Source organism: Ranitomeya variabilis, chromosome 1 (genome assembly GCF_051348905.1).
Source record: "Ranitomeya variabilis isolate aRanVar5 chromosome 1, aRanVar5.hap1, whole genome shotgun sequence".
NCBI classification, from domain to species: Eukaryota; Metazoa; Chordata; class Amphibia; order Anura; family Dendrobatidae; genus Ranitomeya; species Ranitomeya variabilis.
The window spans coordinates 837049870-837071822 of NC_135232.1; the positions used below are offsets into that span (position 1 = coordinate 837049870).

Sequence of the window (21953 nt, forward strand, 5' to 3'; positions counted from 1 at the left end):
GATCAGTGGCCATAGTCAGGTGGCAGGCAATCTGATAGCTGGCCATTCATGTAATAAACACCCAAGTCTGACAGAATGAGAGCGGCTCCCTTAAGTAGGAGACTCCTCCACCATGACATCCATTTGCCCTAATGGAGGATATGGAAGGTACATTAGCGTGGCCATGATTACTATGCTAAGGACTAGAGACAAGACTGTTTAAACTAGGATTTGTCTTGAACACAGTTTTAACATATTAACTTCCACTACGATGAGAATAATACATTATAAATTATTAATGTACATGAAGTGAAGATTGCTAGATGTGGTGGGTTCATGCACAAAAAATGTGGAACACAAAATCAATATTTGGTTGACATAATTAACAAATGTAAACATCAATGCAACAAGCATGATCAGCCAATGTGTACACAGCCATGTGCAGGGTTTTACAAGTGGATGATGTAGAATTGCTCCGAGTGGTTTGAGAAAATTAACATTTTCAGCAATCAAATGGAAAACGGTTCAAATTTGGGAAAACCCATTGTGTGACTGCTTTAGTGTCAAGCACAATGACAACATAGAGAATTCAATCAAAATATTTAAAGAGCACAAATTATATAACAAGGTCAGGAACATAAGCAATTTAGGCATTCCTCAATTTTAAGAAAAGAGTAAAAGGGTGGAGTACCACATACTGACAAAAACGTGTGAAACCACAGAGAGGTTTTAAAACATATATTTATTAAAATTATTAAAAATACCTAGCATACAAAATATTGTGGGCTTGTAAAGAAGAACATGAGAATGGAGAAACATCATTGTCCAGTGTATAGAGCATGGAGAAAGCGTAATCACATCTGAAAAAACAAAAATGTATTATATATATATACATATATATATATATATATATATATATATATATATATATATATATATATATATATATATATATATATATATATATATATATATATATATATATACACACACACACATATATCACATATACATATATATATATATATATATACACACACATATACACACACGTGCCATAAGCTTCTACGGAGCAGATATTGTAAAGAGTGAATATTCTGATAGACCCATACATACACAAGAAGAGGTTATGGTAGTATAGGAAGCAATGCCATAAACCTGAGAAGGTCATATAGTGCAACAAACAAATATAGAATAAAGACTCCTTAAGTATTCATGTTTCATGAGTAAATGTACAAGTTAATACTAGTAAATAAGCTTACCCATAGTAACAAAGATTATAATGCCCCGACGCGCGTTTCGCACAGGTGCTTTCTCAAGGGGATGTGCCTTTACTATTGACCTGTCATAGATATATATATATGCCAGATGGTGTTAGTTAAGCGGATGTGTCCAGAGATCCACACGGGTGTGCTTCCGTAATGGAAGTCAACGCGTCGTGCACATGTGAGGTGACCCATGACCCGGAAACATCAGTCATATATATACACCTATATGAAGCAACATGGCTCTGGATCACAGTGTGCATGCGCACATCAGCAACCATTTTTGAAGAGGCCAAGGGTACAACCATGTTGTATAGGAAAGGGCCTAGAGTAACAACAAGAAGTGGGTGGAGTGAAGCAGAATAGAAGGAATTACGATGAAACGATATGAAATATAGTAGGATGTCCAAGACAGGTTGTAGAGGGGCATTTATAATGGGACAGTGCAAAGACGTACATCAGATAAATCAAACAAATTGATGAAATTGAAATGTATGTCAAAAGTGAATAAGTGTAAAAAGAAAAAAAGTGATATGAAAAAAAAACTACAATATGTGAAACTAATGACGGAAATTTATTGATAAATGCACTCAATAACATCACAGCCTATTCACATGAATAGGGGGGGGGGAATAGACTTCTCAAAGTTCCCTGAAAAGTTGAAAAATTGCTGCTAACAATGTATATACCGTACGATGTACCAAGGAAAAAAAATACTCAAGCTACTTACCAGGTAGCGGTGTTTTTCAGGAGTCCATGACAGCACTTTGAGAGAGGGGATCCGCCCTTCAGGGACAGGAAACCTACAGAGATAAAAGGGCGGCACCTCTCTCCCGCATCAGTTGGATTACAGAGCATGAGAGGACCTCCATTGATTAGTAACACATAAATATCTAACACAATTCACCTTGTGACTAAAATTTTAGAAAATTTATATATAAAAATATACTTAATGTGGTGAAAGCCATACCAGTGGAAAAGGGAGGGAATATAGGAGTGCTGTCATGGACTCCTGAAAAACACCGCTACCTGGTAAGTAGCTTGAGTATTTATTCAGTCGTCATGACAGCACTAACGAGAGAATTACAGAGAAAAGAGTATTAGGGCGGGACTACTGCTTCCAGCACCCTTCTACCAAATGTGAGATCGCTGGAGCCACCAAGATCTAATCTATAATGATTAAAGAAAGTAGACGGAGATGACCATGTGGCCGCCTTACATATATCCTCAATCGACACCTCTGACCTCTCCGCCCAGGAAGTCGCCATGGCACGGGTGGAATGAGCTCTTACGCCTTCCGGGACTTGTAGGCCACCTGCTGAATAAGCCAAAGAAATTGCCTCCCTAATCCATCTACCTAAGGTGTTCTTGGAGACTCTAAATCCTTTCCTGACTCCCTGATAGGATATAAACAAGGAATTATCTTTTTTCCAGGGATCTGTTAAAGAAATATATTTAAGAAGGCATCTTTTGACATCTAATGTATGGAGCTTGAGTTCCTTTGGGTTTTTAGGATTAGGACAAAAAGTGGGGAGATTTATCTCCTGAAGCCTGTGGAACTTTGATGCTACCTTCGGAAGATAGAGGGGATCGGTTCTTAATACTACCCTATCTTCTCTAATCTGCATATATGGAGTCAGTCTAGAGAGGGCCTGTAAATCACTAACTCTCCTAGCCGACGTAAGAGCAACCAAGAGAGCTGTTTTTAAGGACAGGATCTTTATAGAAGCAGATTCTAAAGGCTCAAAGGGGGGTTCCGTTAACGCTGAGAGGACCAGGTTTAAGTCCCATGGGGCTAGTCTTTCCTTAACGATGGGTCTTGACCTAGCTGCCGCTTTAATAAAACGAGCAATCCAATAATTTTTAGCTAACCCACAATTATACAATGCACCTAAGGCTGACACCTGGACCCTAAGGGTGCTTGTAGCTAGCCCCATCTCTAGACCTCTCTGCAGGAACTCCAAGATTTTAGGAATATTAGCTTTCTGACCCATCACTGATCCTGAAACCGACATGAATTTTCTCCAGATTCTAACATAAATGTTTGTCGTGGAATTTTTTCTGCTCTTTAATAGAGTGTTAATGAGTCCATCTGAAAATCCCTTTTTCTTTAGTAATGACCCTTCAAATCCCACGCCGTCAAGTGTAAATTGGCCACTTGTGGATGGAGAATTGGACCCTGTGAAAGGAGGTCTGGGAGCTCTGGGAGAATCCACGGTTGAGAAATGGACATTTTCCTCAGCCAAGGAAACCACGGCCTCTTGGGCCAGAACGGCGCTATCAGAATTACATGAGCTTTGTCCTCCCGAATCTTCCTTAGAACAATCGGGATCAAGTTCAACGGGGGAAAGGCGTAGGCTATTTTGAAGTGCCAAGAAATTAGGAGGGCATCCACCGCCTCCGGATTGTCTCTGGGGTTTAGGGAACAAAACCGACGACATTTTTTGTTTTCTTTGTTGGCGAAGAGGTCTATCTGTGGGCACCCCCAACGATGGGTGATCTGATCGAAGATGACCTGATTGAGCACCCAATCTCCTTGCCCGAGCTTCCTGCGACTTAGAAAGTCGGCTACGACGTTGTGTTTCCCTTTTATATGCAGTGAAGTGAGCGACCGTAGATGATTTTCGGCTATCTGTAAGATACGACCCGATACCTCCATTAAAGATCTCGATCGGGTTCCCCCTTGGTGGTTAATGTAAGCTACCGTTACCTGATTGTCTGAGAATAGCCTGACGTGATGGCCCTGCAAGGATATAAGGAAATGGCTCAGAGCTCGCTCTACGGCTAATAATTCTTTAAGGTTAGATGACATTCTGTTCGGAGTGTGACCAGACCCCCTGGACCCACAATTCGCCCATATGCGCCCCCCATCCCGTGGGACTAGCATCTGTGGTTATTACACGCGATATGTGGTTTATCCAGGGAACCCCATTACGTAGGTTTGGAGTGTGTAACCACCAACGTAAGGACTGAATAGTGGAATCAGACAAGGAAAAAGAACTATCCAAGCGACCCCCTAACAGACGAGTGTTGTACAAAACCTCCCACTGTAGGACTCTGGTGTGGTACTGGGCCCAAAGTACTGCCGGGATACAGGACGTGAGTGAGCCTAACAGTGACATTGCTCCCCTCAATGTTATTAACGGATTATGAATCACTCTAAGTATCTGTCGTTGGATTTTTTCCAACTTAACGACAGGTAGACGGCATTCCTGTAACTTTGAGTCCAATATGAGACCCAGGAATTCTTGAACCTCTAGAGGCTGCAACCGCGATTTTTTAAAATTAATTATCCACCCCAACCTTTGCAAGGCTGCAATTACTTTGTGTAGTTGGGACGTGCAGTGTGATTCAGAATTACCTATTATTAATAGGTCATCCAGATATGGAACTATGAGAATATCTTGCTCATGGAGATGTGCCATAACCTCTACCATTATCTTCGTTAACACCCGAGGGGCCACTGCAACACCAAAGGGAAGTGCTCTGTATTGGAAGTGTTTGACTGATTCCCCTAAAAGGACTGCAACTCTTAAATAACGCTGGTGGTCTACGTGTATGGGGACATGATAATATGCGTCTTTAAGATCTAAGACGACCATAAAACATCTGTCAAACAATAACTTTATTGCGGTTTTGACCGACTCCATTTTAAATGACGGGATGCACAAAAACCTATTTAGGCCCTTAAGGTTTATGATTGTGCGAAAGGTATTATCCGGTTTTTTAATCAAAAAGAGGGGAGAATAGAATCCTTTACCCCTTTGTACTTCCGGAACCTCCACCAAAACGCCTTTCTGTTGGAGATCCTGGAGCTCGGTCTCTAACGCCAGCTGTTCTGCGGGAGAAGAACGTATCGGTGTTATAAGAAATCTGTCCTTAGGCATGATCTGAAAGTCAAATTTTAGTCCAACTTCAATAATATTCAGGACCCACGGGCTATTGGAGATATTGCGCCACTCCGGATAGAAGGCTAGAAGCCTGCCTCCTACCCGGTCCGCCAGTCATTGTGGCTTCCTGTTGTCTCGAAAGGAATTAAACATATAGCCTCTACCTTTCTTTTTATTGGCGTCATATCTGGGTTTATCTCTATTTGATCTTGTTCGGTCAAACCACCTCCTATTAGTGCCACGCCTGTAAGAGGGTCTACCAAGGTAGGGAAAACGTTTCTTACTATCCCCCACTTTTTCCAATAATTCGTCTAACACTGGACCGAATAAGTGCGCCCCTTCGCACGGAATGTTGCATAATTTAGATCTGGCCTGCATGTCCCCTTGCCAACATTTCAGCCAGATTGCTCTACGGGCTGAATTAGAAAGAGCGGCCGACCTGGCTGCCAACTTGACCGAGTCCGCCGAAGCATCAGCCAGATACACCGCAGCGCCCTGAATCATAGAGAGGGAGGATAACATTTCGTCTCTCGGGGTTTTGTTTTTCAGCTGATCCTCCAGGCTATCCATCCACACCATCATAGAGCGTGCTGTGCAGGTGGCAGCAATTGATGGTCTAAGAGCCCCTGCTGAAGTTTCCCAGGCTCCCTTGAGAAACACATCTGCCCTCCTGTCCAGTGGGTCTTTTAAAGTCCCCAGATCCTCAAACGGTAGAGAGGATTTTTTGGAAGCCTTGGCTACAGCTGCATCGAGCTTCGGGGCTTTATCCCACGTCGCCGATGCAGACTCTTCGAATGGATACTTCCGTTTAAAGGATGGAGGAAGAGAACCTTTCCTTTCCGTTTTTTTCCATTCTCTGGAAATTAGGGCGCTAACTTTCTCTACCACCGGAAAGCATCGGCGGGATTTACGGTCCAGACCTTTGAACATGACATCTTGCATGGATTTTTCTGGCGGCGTCTGCTCAATTCCAATTGTGTTATTTACCGCTTTTACGAGGCGGTCTATCCGGTCAAAAGAAAAACAAGAATGTCCGTAGTCAGTGTCCGAGGAGGATACCGATGTGTGAGAAGCTTCTGACTTTAGATCTCCTAAGTCACTGTCCTCACGTGAACTTGGGGATCCAGGGTCTATTATTTTAGACCCCCTACTCGGAGATTGAGATCTTGAAGAACTTCTAATCTCTTGTCTAACAATTTGTCTTAGACTAGTAGCGAAATCTGGTGTCTCCTCCGCTATTAGACGCTGGATACACGGACCACATAGTTTTTTAACGTATTCGTCTGGGAGAGGAATACCACATTCTGCACATTCCTTGTGCTTGGACTTAGAGGACCGCTTTTTTCCCTGATGTGAGAAAGGGAAATAAGGGGAGACACAAATCACTAAGTGAACTTTCACGAGGATCACTTACCCCTATAGTGTCTGAGTGGTACCGAAGATTGCGGGGGGACCCTCTCCACCGAAGCAATATCCATCCGGTTTGAGGACTTTCCGGCTTTAGAAGATTGATCAGCTCTACCTCCAGGACGACTACTGCCACTAGAACGTCGCTGGGTGTTTGCTGCATGGGGCTTCTCCAGGGGTTGACACTGTTGCTCAGAAGGCAACGGATCCTGCTCCTGAGACTCCATTGTAACAATGGATATGAAGCATGAGGAAGCCACCACTGAATCATTAAGTAGCCGGCCCCCTCAAGGTACCTCCCCCAGATGGGGGACAGCCGGCCAATCCTGGTGAACTGCCTGGTACAATACGGCATGTGGGAGGCCCCTCCTCCCCCCCCCCCCCCCCGAGACCCCCGCCAATGGCACTCACACTGTCAGCCAGGAAGCACCGCCGCAACTTCCAAATGAAAAAACTCCACGCAGTCTATTCAGGGGAGACCGACGGGCGCCGCCATGTTTTTTCACCGATGAGACGCACTGCGCCTGCGCCGGGCGTCATCGCATGCTACCGCACTAAGCCCCGCCCCTTCACACGCGTCACCTCCGGTGCGTTGCTTCCGGGACGCCGAACGCAGCGCCTGTGCCGCCTAGAACGCCGGTGCCAGAGGGGAAACGCTAGGGCTGCCGTATACCAGAGCCGACCGCAAGGGCACCGTTCTCTCTCATGTCGCCGAAGCGATGTGCCCGCCAAGGGGACCACCACCAGAGGAGTACCTAAATTACCGACGGCGTTCGCAGTTCAGGAGGGCCTCCCACATAGTACTTACCTGTACCTGGCGATGGGACACCGCTCGAGACAGCACTCCCCCTGAAGGCTGCTTCTGCCGTGCTGCTGCCTACCCCCACAGCCCTCTGCGGTGCGGCACTTCCAGCGTCGCGATCAACACCGGGGAAGGGGCCATCCCGCCTCCAGGATCGGTGAGTCGGACCTGGGTAAAAACTTCCTTCTTCGCCTTTCTTCTAAAGGCCTCTGTAGAGTCCCCTGTCAGGGACAGGAAACCAACTGATGCGGGAGAGAGGTGCCGCCCTTTTATCTCTGTAGGTTTCCTGTCCCTGAAGGGCGGATCCCCTCTCTCGTTAGTGCTGTCATGACGACTGAATAAAAGAACATTTAAAAATATTGACTATTAACCATTCTGTGTGGGATGATTTTTAAAGAACATACAACAAAGCATTTGAAAAGTGTATAATTTTTCTCAATTTTTTTTATTAAGCATTTCAGTTTGTTTAGTAATTTAAAAAAACAATCAATCAATCTAAACTTACAATTAAGGTAAAAAGCAATGTATCATGAAAAAAAAAAAAATAAACCACACAAAAACAAACTCAGAACCATAATGGAGACGTAAAAGGTGAAGTTCCAAGGTTACTGCTACACAAACTGACACATTCGAGATTTGATTTTCCGGGCTAAAACCAGATTGTTGTCTCCAGTTCTGACGATTATATAAAGATGTAGACATCGGCCTATGGTTTATGCATAGACTCAGCACATGACAATCTTATTTTAAAAAGAGATGCAGTATCTAATTTTCTTTTAGTCTCCAATATCAATTTTTATGCATTTTTGCTTTACAAAAAAAGAATCACCCTTATGCAAAATGACATGAAGGTGTCCTTACGTATCATGTGCCGAGTGTATGTCCGGGATTGGCATCTGCACTGTCGCAGCTACAGCCACAAAATTTTGCACAGTCACACGTCTGGACCCCAAGAGCGTGATAGGCTATGTTGTGAGGTGAAATTTTAACCCTGTGCGTTCCAATTCACCAAACAATTTTGCCCCTATCTACATAATGGGGAAAAAGTGAAGGGAAAAGTGTTGGAGGCAAATTGACAGCTGCCAGATGTGAACAAGGGGGACTTAAAGAATGAGAGCGATGGCGACAAAGAGTATATACTGTACAGTTGCTAAGGTGGGGCCCCGACATGGGATACTCACCACACACTGGGATATGAACACACACACAAAATGCGCCACACACTACCACGTGCTCGAACACATATACCACCCTCAGCACACATTTCACCACACATACACCAACCTCGCCACATAAAAGTCGAAACACAAAAGTCGCCGCTCAAAACTCGCCACGCACAAAATTCGCCACATGCAAAACTCACCTCATGCAAAACTCACCTCATGGAAAACTCGCCACACGTGCAAAACTCACCTCATGCAAAACTAGGCTCACGCAGAACTCGCCACACGTGCAAAACTCACCTCATGGAAAACTCGCCACACACAAAACTTGCACACGCGGAAAAATTGCCACATGCACAAAAGTTGAAACACATGCAGAAGTTGCCTCACACAAAACTTGCACCTACTCAAAACGCACCACACATAAAACTCGCAAAACTCGCCACACTAACCTGTCACATGCAACGTGACACACAAAAAGTTGCTACACACGTCGCCACACGAAACTCATCTCACAAAAGTCGCTACATACATGTCGCCACACGCAACTCAACACACACAACTAGACACATGAAACTCGCCCTAAAACACACACAAGTCTGGTATCCTTCAAAAATAAAAATCTGATTAATAAGCAGACAAACTACAAGAGCAACAAAAGTACCATATAGGAAATACGGCAGCTGTCAGTCACATGACCTGTCTATTATGTGTATGTGTGAGCTAATATATACTGCCAGGGGGGAGGGCTTTCTGTTGGCTGGGATTTATCAGGCTGCCAATAGCAACCAATCACAGCTCAGCTTCTATTTTGCTACAGTTAATTAATCTGAGCTCTGATTGGTTAATATAGGCAACAAAGGACATTCTCAGTATAACAAAGCTTGTGTGAGGAAATAGCATGTCAGTTAGGGTGTGTTGGTGGAAAGGCTGATGTCAGTCACATTACCTCTATGTGAGAGGATATAGAAACTGCCAGTTACAGACTATTTTTACCACAATAATGCCTCATAAGAAAAGGAATTCCACGGGAATGGCACGAAAGTCAGCTGATGCGAAAAGAAAAACTGCACTACGGGCCAATGAAAAATGTGAAGACTAAGAAACAAGGCTGACACACATGAGAACAGCAGCTGCTTCCTCAAGGGCCAATGCACTTTCTGAGGAGAGGGAAGCGAGGCTTGCAGACATGAAAACAAGTTGAAATATATGTTGTGAAATGCTTCTATATTTATTTTTTATTTATTTTTTTTTACTTTTTTCGGTGGGTTAATATCAATTATTTAGTAAATTAGGTGTCATTTGTACATGACAAAATTGGAAGAAAAAAAAAAAGGAGGAGCAGTGCCAGAGGCGCAAAATGTTGAATCCCCTTGGTAGCGAAAGGGTTAATGTTACAACCAATTGCCTTTAGTCAGGGTCATGCTCAGCTTCACAGATGACCCCCTATCAATTTTTCAGCTGATTGTTTACATGACTCCATGACTGGAAATGGAAAGGCAGTTCATAGTGTTACAGCAATTAAGAAGTTTTAGATAAAGTCGAGGTGCTCTGTGGTTATTCTTACACCTTGCTGTTCGCTCCTTCAGAGATCATCAATCATAAAGTAAAAGGTATTTTTATAAGTCTACTAGGGGGAAGGAGCCAAACAGAGCATGAAAAGTACATGTTTCATTTGCAAGCACGCCGGGAGCTGTCAAACTGCATGATTTCAGGAAGGTTCTTTCTACGCACCGCGCATCCTGTTTAATAAAAAGTATCAAGATGCCGGAACAAAGCTGCTGATGGGATCAAGATAGAAAGGCCAAGTGCCCAACCTTCCTCTGTAGTTTATTTTACATTCTGTATGTAGAAAATTAGATCATAAACAGCATAAACAGAAAATGACATTCAGTTACAAAAGTTTATGGTATAGAAAAATATTCTGACTACAGTTAAAGGAATCTGTCAAAAGGTTTTTGCTAATCTGAGCGCCGGATAATGTAGGTGCGGAGATACTGATCCTAGCAATGTATTGATCTGCTTGCTGTCATTGAGACAATGCTGCAGATTTAGTAGTGCTCAGAATGCAGAGCTCTGCATAACCCCGCCCACACCACTGATTGGCTGATTTCTGTGTACACTATACATGGACAAAAAGCTGTTCATCAGTGATGGGGGCGGAGTTACACAGCAGTTGACTAGGAGGCACGAGACACCTTGTCCTGTAGTGAATATCTTGCTGATAAAACACTGACTTTAATGAAACCGCAACACACAGGCTAGTATCAAACACATCACTGGAATCAGGATCTTACAGCCTACATCATATTACATAGCAAAAATCAGCTGACTGATTCCCTTTAAACATTTGAAGACTTGCTACATTTATGCAGTGCACCAGCAAGATAATACATTTTAACCCCTTCATGACCCGGGGTATATTCATTTTTCGCTCCCCTCCTTCCCAGAGCCATAACTTTTTAATTTTTAGGTCAATATGACCATGTGAGGGCTAACTTTTTGCAGGACAAGTGGTACTTTTGAACGATATCATTGGTTTTACCATGTTATATACTAAAAAACGGGAAAAAAATTCCAAGTGTGGTGAAATTGCATAAAAAGTGGAATCCCACGCATTTTTTGTGTTTGTCTTTATTGCTAGGTTCACTAAATGTTAAAATTGACCTGCCATTATGATTCTCCAGGTCATTACAAGTTCATAGACACCAAACATGTCTAGGTTATTTTTTATCTAAGTTGTGAAAAAAAAAAAAATTGTGCAGTTTTCCGCTACCCGTAGCGTCTCCTTTTTTAGTGATCTGGGGTCAGGTGAAGGTTTATTTTTTGCGTGACGAGCTGGCGTTTTTATTGATACCATTTTGGTGCAGATACGATCTTTCGATTGCCCGTTATTGCATTTTAATGCAATGTCACGGCAACAAAAAAAACGTAATTCTGGTGTTTTTAATTTTTTTGTATTGCTAAGCTGTTTAGCGATCAGGTTAATACTTTTTTTTTTATTGATAGATCAGGCGATTCTGAACGCAGCAATACCAAATATGTGTAGGTTAGATTTTTTTATTGTTTTATTTTGAAAGGGGGGTGATTTGAACTTTTAGATATATATATTTTTTTTCATATTTAAAATGTTTTATTTATTTTTTTTTACTTTTGCCATGCTTCAATAGCCTCTATGAGAGGTAGAAGCTGGCATAGCCTGATCGGCTCTGCTACATACAGTTGTGGCCAAAAGTATTGACACCCCTGCAATTCTGTCAGATGATACTCAGTTTCTTCCTGAAAATTATTGCAAACACAAATTCTTTGGTATTATTATCTTCATTTAATTTGTCTGAAGTGAAAAAACACAAAAGAGAATGAAGCAAAAAGCAAAACATTGATCATTTCACACAAAACTCCAAAAATGGGCCAGACAAAAGTATTGGCACCCTCAGCCTAATACTTGGTTGCACAACCTTTAGCCAAAATAACTGCGACCAACCGCTTCTGGTAACCATCAATGAGTTTCTTACAATGCTCTGCTGGAATTTTAGACCATTCTTCTTTGGCAAACTGCTCCAGGTCCCTGATATTTGAAGGGTGCCTTCTCCAAACTGCCATTTTTAGATCTCTCCACAGGTGTTCTATGGGATTCAGGTCTGGACTCATTGCTGGCCACCTTAGAAGTCTCCAGTGCTTTCTCTCAAACCATTTTCTAGTGCTTTTTGAAGTGTGTTTTGGGTCATTGTCCTGCTGGAAGACCCATGACCTCTGAGGGAGACCCAGCTTTCTCACACTGGGCCCTACATTATGCTGCAAAATTTGTTGGTAGTCTTCAGACTTCATAATGCCATGCACACAGTCAAGCAGTCCAGTGCCAGAGGCAGCAAAGCAACCCCAAAATATCAGGGAATCTCCGCCATGTTTGACTGTAGGGACCATGTTCTTTTCTTTGAATGCCTCTTTTTTTCTCCTGTAAACTATGTTGATGCCTTTGCCCAAAAAGCTCTACTTTTGTCTCATCTGACCAGAGAACATTCTTCCAAAACGTTTTAGGCTTTTCAGGTAAGTTGGCAAACTCCAGCCTGGCTTTTTTATGTCTCGGGGTAAGAAGTGGGGTCTTCCTGGGTCTCCTACCATAGAGTCCCTTTTCATTCAGACGCCGACGGATAGTAGGGGTTGACACTGTTGTACCCTCGGACTGCAGGGCAGCTTGAACTTGTTTGGATGTTAGTCGAGGTTCTTTATCCAACATTCGTACAATCTTGCGTTGAAATCTCTTGTCAATTTTTATTTTCCGTCCACATCTAGGGAGGTTAGCCACAGTGCCATGGGCTTTAAACTTCTTGATGACACTGCGCACGGTAGACACAGGAACATTCAGGTCTTTGGAGATGGACTTGTAGCCTTGAGATTGCTCATGCTTCCTCACAATTTGGTTTCTCAAGTCCTCAGACAGTTCTTTGGTCTTCTTTCTTTTCTCCATGCTCAATGTGGTACACACAAGGACACAGGACAGAGGATGAGTCATCTTTAATCCATGTCAACTGGCTGCAAGTGTGATTTAGTTATTGCCAACACCTGTTAGGTGCCACAGGTAAGTTACAGGTGCTGGTAATTACACAAATTAGAGAAGCATCACATGATTTTTTGAACAGTGCCAATACTTTTGTCCACCCCCTTTTTTATGTTTGGTGTGGAATTATATCCAATTTGGCTTTAGGACAATTCTTTTTGTGTTTTTTCATTTAAGACAAATTACATGAAGATAATACCAAAGAATGTGTGCTTGCAATAATTTTCAGGAAGAAACTGAGTATTATCTGACAGAATTGCAGGGGTGTCAATACTTTAGGCCACAACTGTAGGAGCGATGCGGAGATCGCTCCTATGTAGTAGAATTACAGCATTGCTAAGAGTGCCGACCACAGGGTGGCGCTCATAGCAATTTGACATCAACAACCATAGGAGACCTCTGCTTGTCATGCCGATGCGCCGATGACCCCCGATCACGTGACAAGGGTCACTGGTGCGAACATTTCCATCCGGAAGCACCTGTTAAATGCCGCTGTCAGAGTTTGACAGCGGCATTTATCTCACCGCCGGAGCCCACATCAAAGCAGGGGTACGGACATCGGACGTACTATCCTGTCAGATGGCAGAGGGGTTAAAAGAAACCATGGCTGCTGTTTTTTGGCACAAGGTTAGAGGAGGCCTTGTTTTTATAAAGCGGGGAAATTTGCATGGCCTTCCCTATCGATGATAGTGAACAAGCCATAACCCTAACAGGCTAACTAAAGGTCTGAAACCTTGGTCAAAGTTATTGGAGCACACAAAGCTCCAAGAGTGCCTAAACTTTTGCATTGCCCCATTTTCCTGTTTGTCATTTTTTAAATTTAAAAGATGGAAAAAAAAATTTGTCTAAAATACAAAAGGAAATGTGTCATCTCTAACCTTAGGCCTTTTAGAGATCATTTCATATTCAACTGACCAAGGGGTGCCCAAACTTTTACATGCCACCGTAGTAAATAGCATAAATGACTGAAAATATAAACCAAAAAAAAAAAAGAGAAATCGGTCATGTTGGCTAAAGTCACTTAAGTATTCTGAATAATGACATTTGAAACAAATTGAGCACAGCATAGCCAAAAAAAAAAAAGAAAAAGAAAATCATTCAGATGCTAAGAAAAAACACGAGAACCCTTCTCGTTCTGGCTACCTGAATCCAGCACTGCCATACAAATTGTCATACTGTCTGCTGGTGCAATAGAGTTTATTAAGTTCTGTCACTGAAAATTGCCTGAATAGCTGTCAATGAAAAAAAGTTACTCTTATTTTAGTAATTTTCCACTGCAAACAGCACACCACTTTTCCCGATCAAACGTTAAAACGGAGATCGGTCATCAGATTTCACCAAACTAACTGCAGTTTATTGAAGGCATAGAGCAAGATAGGACCTGTTCATAAGATTAAAACCTTACTTACATTTGACATATACAGTCATGGCTGAAAGTGTTAGCACCCTTCAAATTGTTCCAGAAAATGTTTGCAGTTACATGTTTTGTTATACACATGTGTATTTCCTTTGAGTGTGTTTTTTGAAGAAGAAACAAAAAAAAAAAAAAAAAAAAAAAAAAGTAGGAAAAATGGAAACATTTTCACACAAAACCCCAAAAATGGTCTGGACAGAATTGTTGGCACTACTCAGCTTAATATTTGGTTGCACACCCTCTGGAATAAATGACTGCCATCAATCGCTTCCTATAACCATCAACAAGCTTCTTACACCTCTCAACAGGAATTGTGGAACAGTCTTCTTTCGTAAACTGTTCCGGGTCTCTCATATTTGAAGGCGCCTTCTCCCAACAGCAATTTTAAGATCTCTCCATAGGTGTTAAATGGGATTTAGATCCGGACTCATTGCTGACCACTTCAGAACTCTCAAGAACTTTGTTTTAATCAATTTCTGAGAGCTTCTTCAAGTATGTTTGGTGTCATTGTCCTGCTGGAAGACCTATGACGCAAACCCAGCATTCTGACACTGGGCCCTACATTGCGACCCAAATTACTTTGGTAATCTTCAGATTTCATGATGCCTTTCACACAGTCAAGGCACCCAGTGCAAGAGGCAGCAAAACAACCTCAGAACATCTATGAACCTCCACCATATTTGACTGTAGGTACTATGTTCTTTTTATAGTAGGCCTCATTCCATTTTCGTTATACAGTAGAATGATGTGCTTTATCAAAAAGCTCTATCTTGGTCTCATTTGTCCACAAGACGCTTTTCTGGAAGGATTTTTGTTTACTCGCATACATTTTGGCAAACTGCAGTCTAGCTTTTTGTCCGTGTTTCAGTAGTGGGGTCCTCCTGGGTCTCCTGCCATAGCATTTTATTTCATTCAAATATCAACGGATTGTTCGCGCTGACACAGATTCATCCTGAGCCTGCAGGACAGCTTGAATTTCTTAAGAACTTGATTAGGGCTTCTTATCCACTATACGTACTAGCCTGTGTTCCAACCCTTCAGCAACTTTTCTCTGCCATCCACATTCAGGGAGATTAGCTTACAGTGCCAGGAGTTCTAAACGTCTTGATTATATTGCACACTGTGAACAAAAGAACATCCAGATCTCTGGAGAAGGACTTGTAACTTTGAGACTGTTGATACTGTTCAACAATTATGGTTCCCCAGTCCTCAGACAGTTCTCTTTTCCTCTTTCTGTTCTCTGTGCTCAGTGTCACACACAGAGACCCACAATACAAAGATTAAAATCAACTTGTCCCATTTTTATCTGATTTCAAGTGGATTTTCATGTCAAATGCTTGAAAGTTGTTTACTAACAATTTTACAACAACAATTTTGCCCTGCCCATTTTTGTGTGAACTTATGTCCAATTTGGCTTTTTTCTGTTTTTTGGGGGGTTGTTCCAATACACACAAAGAAAAATTAACAGGTGAAATAACAAAATATATGCAATTGCAGTAATTCTCTGGGAGAAATACATACAATTTCTGGAACAATTTCAAGGGTGCCCACACTTTTGGCCATGACGGTATGTGCATGATAATAGGGAAAGTGATTCCACAATATGATCTATAGGTTCAACATGATGAGCATGCAGGGACAGGAACTGTGCCCACACGATAACTACTGGAAGCACAACTGAAAGGCAAGCTCCTGCAGTAACAGTAAGGGAAAGCACCAGAAGTTCATGGCTGTTTAACCCTTTACATGCCGTGGTCAATAGCGATTGCGAGAGGGAAGAGGCTCCCCCTATCATCCCTTTGACCCCCTCCACGACGTGATTGTGGGATGCTGATGGTTGTCATTGCAACCAGATGTCTAATATTGACCTCCGGGTCTGCCAGGTACCAAGGACTGTTAGGCCCTGCTACAAGCAGTGTCAGGTCATTGTGACCCTAAGGGTACGTGTCCACCTTCAGGATGGCCGGTGGTTTGGACGGAGTGGCAAACCCGCGCCACCCTAAGCTTAGCCCCCCTTCTGTGACACGATGATGCCGGATGTGTTCATTGCACACATCCGGCATCATCGCACCCCACACATAGGGCCCTGTGATTTACCTTGCTGTGGCGCAGCGTCGCCGCAAGGTACAAGGACATGCTGCGATCTTAAGACGCGCCGCATCTCCGGAATCGCAGGGCCGCCGGGTGTGTGTTACCATGCATAGTGGAGACGAGATTTCATAAAATCCCCTCCACTATGCTGGAACATCTGGACGCTGCGTGTTTGATACTGCGTGTTTGACGCTGCGCAGAGCCGCAGCGTTTCCTGAACGTGGAAACATACCCTAAGAGGTCTAATGCTTTGTGGGGTATTAGACCAGAAATTAGACAATTGAAAGTTGAAGCCCCATAGAGGGAGTAAAGTAAAACAAAAAAAAAATAATAATAATGATGAATGATAAAATTACAGAGAGAATGAGCCTCAAATTTGTTTTGTGATTTCTTCCATTACCCTTCAAGAAATGAAAAACTGGAGGCTAACGTAATATTTTCTGGGAAAACACACTTTTTCATTCCACTTTGCGGCAATTCGCACCAAAGAGAAGGGTTAACAAAAGTCCAGAATGCCGTTTCAAAAGCTTTAAGGGGTCGTTTTTAGAACAGGACCTCGAGTGCTTGCTCTCCAAAAATAAGGTTTTGTAATATATATATATATATTTTTTTTTTTTTTTTTTTTTTTTTCGTTTTAACCCTTCTAAACACAACAAAACAAAATGGAGTCACTTAAAAAATGATGTAAATATATTGTAGTAATTTCTGTTTGTGCGGTATGTCTTTTCAATTTCACAACTAGTATTCACACAGATGTTATATGTTAAGATAGGAAGATAATTTATAGAGAAGAATGGAGCCTAAAATAGAACTGTCCTCTTCTCTATAATAACATTGTCTTTCAGGTTTCTCCCGTATATACCCAGCTTAGCGCCATCTCTCTCTCTGCAATGGCGATTTGCATTTCACAACATTTAAAAAAAAAAAAAAAAAGGGAAGCCATACACTCATACAGAAACTTGCCCATCGCTCATTCAGCCCATGCTCCCCATACACAGTCCTCCTTGAGGAAAGGTTAAAAAGCTGCTGCCTTTGGTGGTGGCCTGCCGCCCCTGAGAATTAAAGGATGAGGCAAGGCATATTGAAATCCATCACGCTTCACCCGTTATAGTCCCTGGATTTGGCCAACATACATCTAATGTAAATGGCTACCTGAAGAGTAAGACAGAAGATCAGCACTTTAGTTCTGGTAAAAATAATGGTACTTTTCATTTACCTTCTTGTCATACTCCATGAAGTGAGAGAAAATATTAGATTTTTTTTTTATATAGTGATTTTACAGATATAGTATCTTTACTACAATTGAAGTGTTGCAATGTTTCTATTCCATAATATTTAAAAGCTTGAAGAGCCACATTTCCTCCAAAACTGTGGATTTATGGCCCTTAGGCTTCGTTCACACTTGCGTCGTTTGGCCTCTGTCGCAATGCGTCGTTTTGGGAAAAAAAAACGCATCCTGCAAATGTGTCCGCAGGATGCGATTTTTCCCATAGACTTGTATTGCCAACGGATCGCGACGTATGGTGTTATGATCCTTAGTGGTTGAGGATCCCAAAATACTCCAGCTAAGTAACAAAACATAGGACAAGCTTTAGGGAGGTGGTAAACTGGACTGACCGCAAATCTGAACCTATCCAACACACTAGAGGTAGCCGGTGAACGTGACTAAAATCCTAGACGTCTCGAGCCAGCCTGAGGAACTAACTACCCCTAGAGAGAAAGAAAGACCTCACTTGCCTCCAGAGAAATAATCCCCAAAGATATAGAAGCCCCCAACAAATAATAACGGTGAGGTAAGAGGAAGGCACATACACAGGGGTGAAAGCAGATTCAGCAAATGAGGCCCACTAATACTAGATAGCAGAAAATAGAAAAGGGGTCTGTGCGGTCAGTAAAAAACCCTTACAAAATATCCACACTGAGATTTCAAGAACCCCCGCACCAACTAACGGTGTGGGGGGAGAAACTCAGTCCCCTAGAGCAACCAGCAAGCGAGGAATTCACATTTTAGTAAGCTGGACAAGAAACATGATGAATGCTGATAATCAAAAAATAAACAAACAAAAACTTAGCTGGTCTTGGAGAGACTGGGAGCAAGGTAGTCACAAGGAATCTGAAGAGCACTGAATACATTGAGAGCAGGCAAGGAACTGAGTATCCAGGTGAGCTAAATAGGAAACCAACCAAGGATAACGAACCAGCTGATGCTGCCAACCTGCAGAAAGACAACACTACACAGTACCGCTTGTGACCACTAGAGGGAGCCCAAAAATAGAGTTCACAACAGTACCCCCCCCCCTTGAGGAGGGGTCACCGAACCCTCATCAAGACCCCCAGGGCGATCAGGATGAGCCGCGTGGAAGGCACGAACCAAATCGGCCGCATGAACATCAGAGGCGACAACCCAGGAATTATCCTCCTGACCATAGCCCTTCCAATTAACCAAATACTGAAGCCTCTGTCTAGAGATACGAGAATCCAAAATCTTCTCCACCACGTACTCCAATTCGCCCTCGACCAGCACCGGAGCAGGAGGCTCAACAGAAGGAACCACAGGTACCACATACCTCCGCAACAAAGACCTATGGAACACATTATGAATGGCAAACGATGCTGGGAGAGCCAAACGAAAAGACACCGGGTTAAGGATTTCCAAGATCTTATAAGGACCGATGAAGCGAGGCTTGAATTTAGGAGAGGAGACCTTCATAGGAACATACCGAGAAGACAGCCACACCAAATCCCCAACACGAAGTCGGGGACCCACACCGCGGCGGCGGTTGGCAAAGCGCTGAGCCTTCTCCTGTGACAACCTCAAATTGTCCACCAAATGGTTCCAAATCTGCTGCAACCTATCCACCACAGAATCCACCCCAGGACAGTCAGAAGACTCAACCTGACCCGAGGAAAAACGAGGATGGAAACCAGAATTGCAGAAAAAAGGCGAAACCAAAGTAGCAGAACTAGCCCGATTATTAAGGGCAAACTCGGCCAATGGCAAAAAAGTCACCCAATCATCCTGATCAGCAGAAACAAAACATCTCAAATAAGTTTCCAACGTCTGATTAGTTCGCTCGGTTTGGCCATTAGTCTGAGGATGGAAGGCCGACGAAAAAGACAAATCAATGCCCATCTTAGCACAAAAAGTCCGCCAAAAACCTGGACACAAACTGGGATCCTCTATCAGACACAATATTTTCAGGAATGCCGTGCAAGCGAACCACATTCTGAAAAAATAGAGGAACCAAATCGGAGGAAGGCGGCAACTTAGGCAAGGGCACCAAATGGACCATCTTGGAAAAACGATCACACACCACCCAGATGACAGACATTTTCTGAGATACTGGAAGATCCGAAATAAAATCCATGGAAATGTGCGTCCAAGGCCTTTTCGGAATAGGCAAAGGCGAAAGCAAACCGCTGGCACGAGAACAGCAAGGCTTAGCCCGAGCACAAATCCCACAAGACTGCACACAGGAACGCACATCCCGCGACAAGGAAGGCCACCAGAAGGACCTAGCCACCAAATCTCTGGCACCAAAAATCCCAGGATGACCCGCCAACACCGAAGAATGAACGTCGGAAATAACTCTGCTGGTCCATCTATCCGGGACAAACAGTCTCTCTGGTGGACAACGGTCAGGTCTATCCGCCTGAAATTTCTGCAGCACTCGTCGCAAATCTGGGGAAATGGCAGACAAAATCACTCCCTCTCTGAGAATACCAGCCAGCTCAGAAACTCCCGGAGAGTCAGGCACAAAACTCCAAGAAAGTGCATCAGCTTTCACGTTCTTCGAACCAGGCAGGTATGAGACCACGAAGTTGAAACGGGAGAAAAACAACGACCAACGAGCCTGTCTAGGATTCAGGCGCTTGGCAGATTCAAGGTAAATCAGATTTTTGTGATCAGTCAAGACCACCACACGATGTTTAGCTCCTTCGAGCCAATGTCGCCACTCCTCAAATGCCCACTTCATAGCCAACAACTCCCGATTACCAACATCATAATTCCGCTCGGCAGGCGAAAACTTTCTTGAAAAGAAAGCACATGGCTTCATCACAGAGCCATCAGAGCTTCTCTGCGACAAAACAGCCCCTGCTCCAATCTCAGAAGCATCAACCTCGACCTGGAAGGGGAGAGAGACATCTGGCTGACATAAGACTGGAGCTGAAGAAAACCGGTGCTTCAGCTCCCGAAAGGCCTCCACGGCCGCAGGAGACCAATTAGTCACATCAGAACCCTTCTTGGTCAAATCCGTCAAAGGTTTAACCACGCTAGAAAAATTAGCGATGAAACGACGGTAAAAATTAGCAAAACCCAAGAACTTCTGAAGACTCTTCACAGACGTGGGCTGAGTCCAGTCATGAATAGCCTGGACCTTGACTGGGTCCATCTCCACAGTAGAAGGAGAAAAAATAAAACCCAAAAAGGAGACCTTCTGTACTCCGAAGAGGCATTTTGAGCCCTTCACAAATAAAGCATTAGCACGCAGGACCTGAAACACCACCCTGACCTGCTTCACATGGGACTCCCAATCATCAGAAAAGACCAAAATGTCATCCAGATAAACAATCATAAATTTAACCAGATATTCTCGGAAGATGTCATGCATGAAGGACTGAAACACAGAAGGAGCATTAGAGAGTCCAAAAGGCATCACCAAGTACTCAAAATGGCCTTCGGGCATATTAAATGCTGTTTTCCATTCATCTCCCTGCTTAATGCGCACAAGGTTATACGCACCACGGAGATCTATCTTGGTGAACCAACTGGCACCCTTAATCCGAGCAAACAAATCAGACAATAGTGGTAAAGGATACTGAAATTTGACTGTGATTTTATTCAGAAGACGATAATCTATACAAGGTCTCAAAGAACCGTCCTTCTTGGCCACAAAAAAAAATCCTGCACCAAGAGGGGAAGAGGATGGGCGAATATGTCCCTTCTCCAAAGACTCCTTTATATAACTCCGCATCACGGCATGCTGTGGTATAGACAGATTAAAAAGTCGTCCCTTAGGGAATTTACTACCAGGAATTAAATTTATAGCACAGTCACAATCCCTATGAGGGGGCAGGGCACTGGACCTGGGCTCATCAAATACATCCTGGTAGTCAGACAAAAACTCAGGGACCTCAGAAGGAGTGGAAGAAGCAATAGACACCAACGGAGTATCGCCATGAATTCCCTGACAACCCCAACTTGACACAGACATAGCTTTCCAATCTAAAACTGGATTATGAGCCTGCAGCCATGGCAGACCCAAAACGACAACATCATGCAAATTATGCAGAACAAGAAAGCGAATCACCTCCTGATGTACGGGAGTCATGCACATGGTCATTTGCGTCCAATACTGAGGCTTATTCTCAGCCAATGGCGT

The 21953-nt window shown here is 43.2% G+C and overlaps 3 protein-coding genes across 10 annotated transcripts in view; all 3 read right to left on the reverse strand.

Annotated features, from left to right (window-relative positions):
* WDFY3 (WD repeat and FYVE domain containing 3) overlaps positions 1 to 21953 on the reverse strand; it is a 339686-nt gene that overhangs the window by 278512 nt on the left and 39221 nt on the right. The window lies entirely within an intron of this gene.
* LOC143799212 (uncharacterized) lies at positions 91 to 4845 on the reverse strand. Its single transcript, XM_077281146.1, has 3 exons — positions 3955 to 4845; positions 2602 to 3876; positions 91 to 128 (listed from the first exon to the last, which is right to left on the reverse strand). The coding sequence occupies exons 2-3, from the start codon at positions 3683 to 3685 to the stop codon at positions 91 to 93; spliced, it is 1122 nt and encodes a 373-aa protein (XP_077137261.1). The 5' UTR covers positions 3686 to 3876; positions 3955 to 4845.
* On the reverse strand, positions 4777 to 6827 carry LOC143799229 (uncharacterized). The gene is made up of 4 exons (XM_077281147.1): positions 6571 to 6827; positions 5548 to 6481; positions 5024 to 5082; positions 4777 to 4794 (listed from the first exon to the last, which is right to left on the reverse strand). Exons 1-4 carry the CDS (start codon positions 6766 to 6768, stop codon positions 4777 to 4779), a joined length of 1209 nt encoding a protein of 402 aa, XP_077137262.1. The 5' UTR covers positions 6769 to 6827.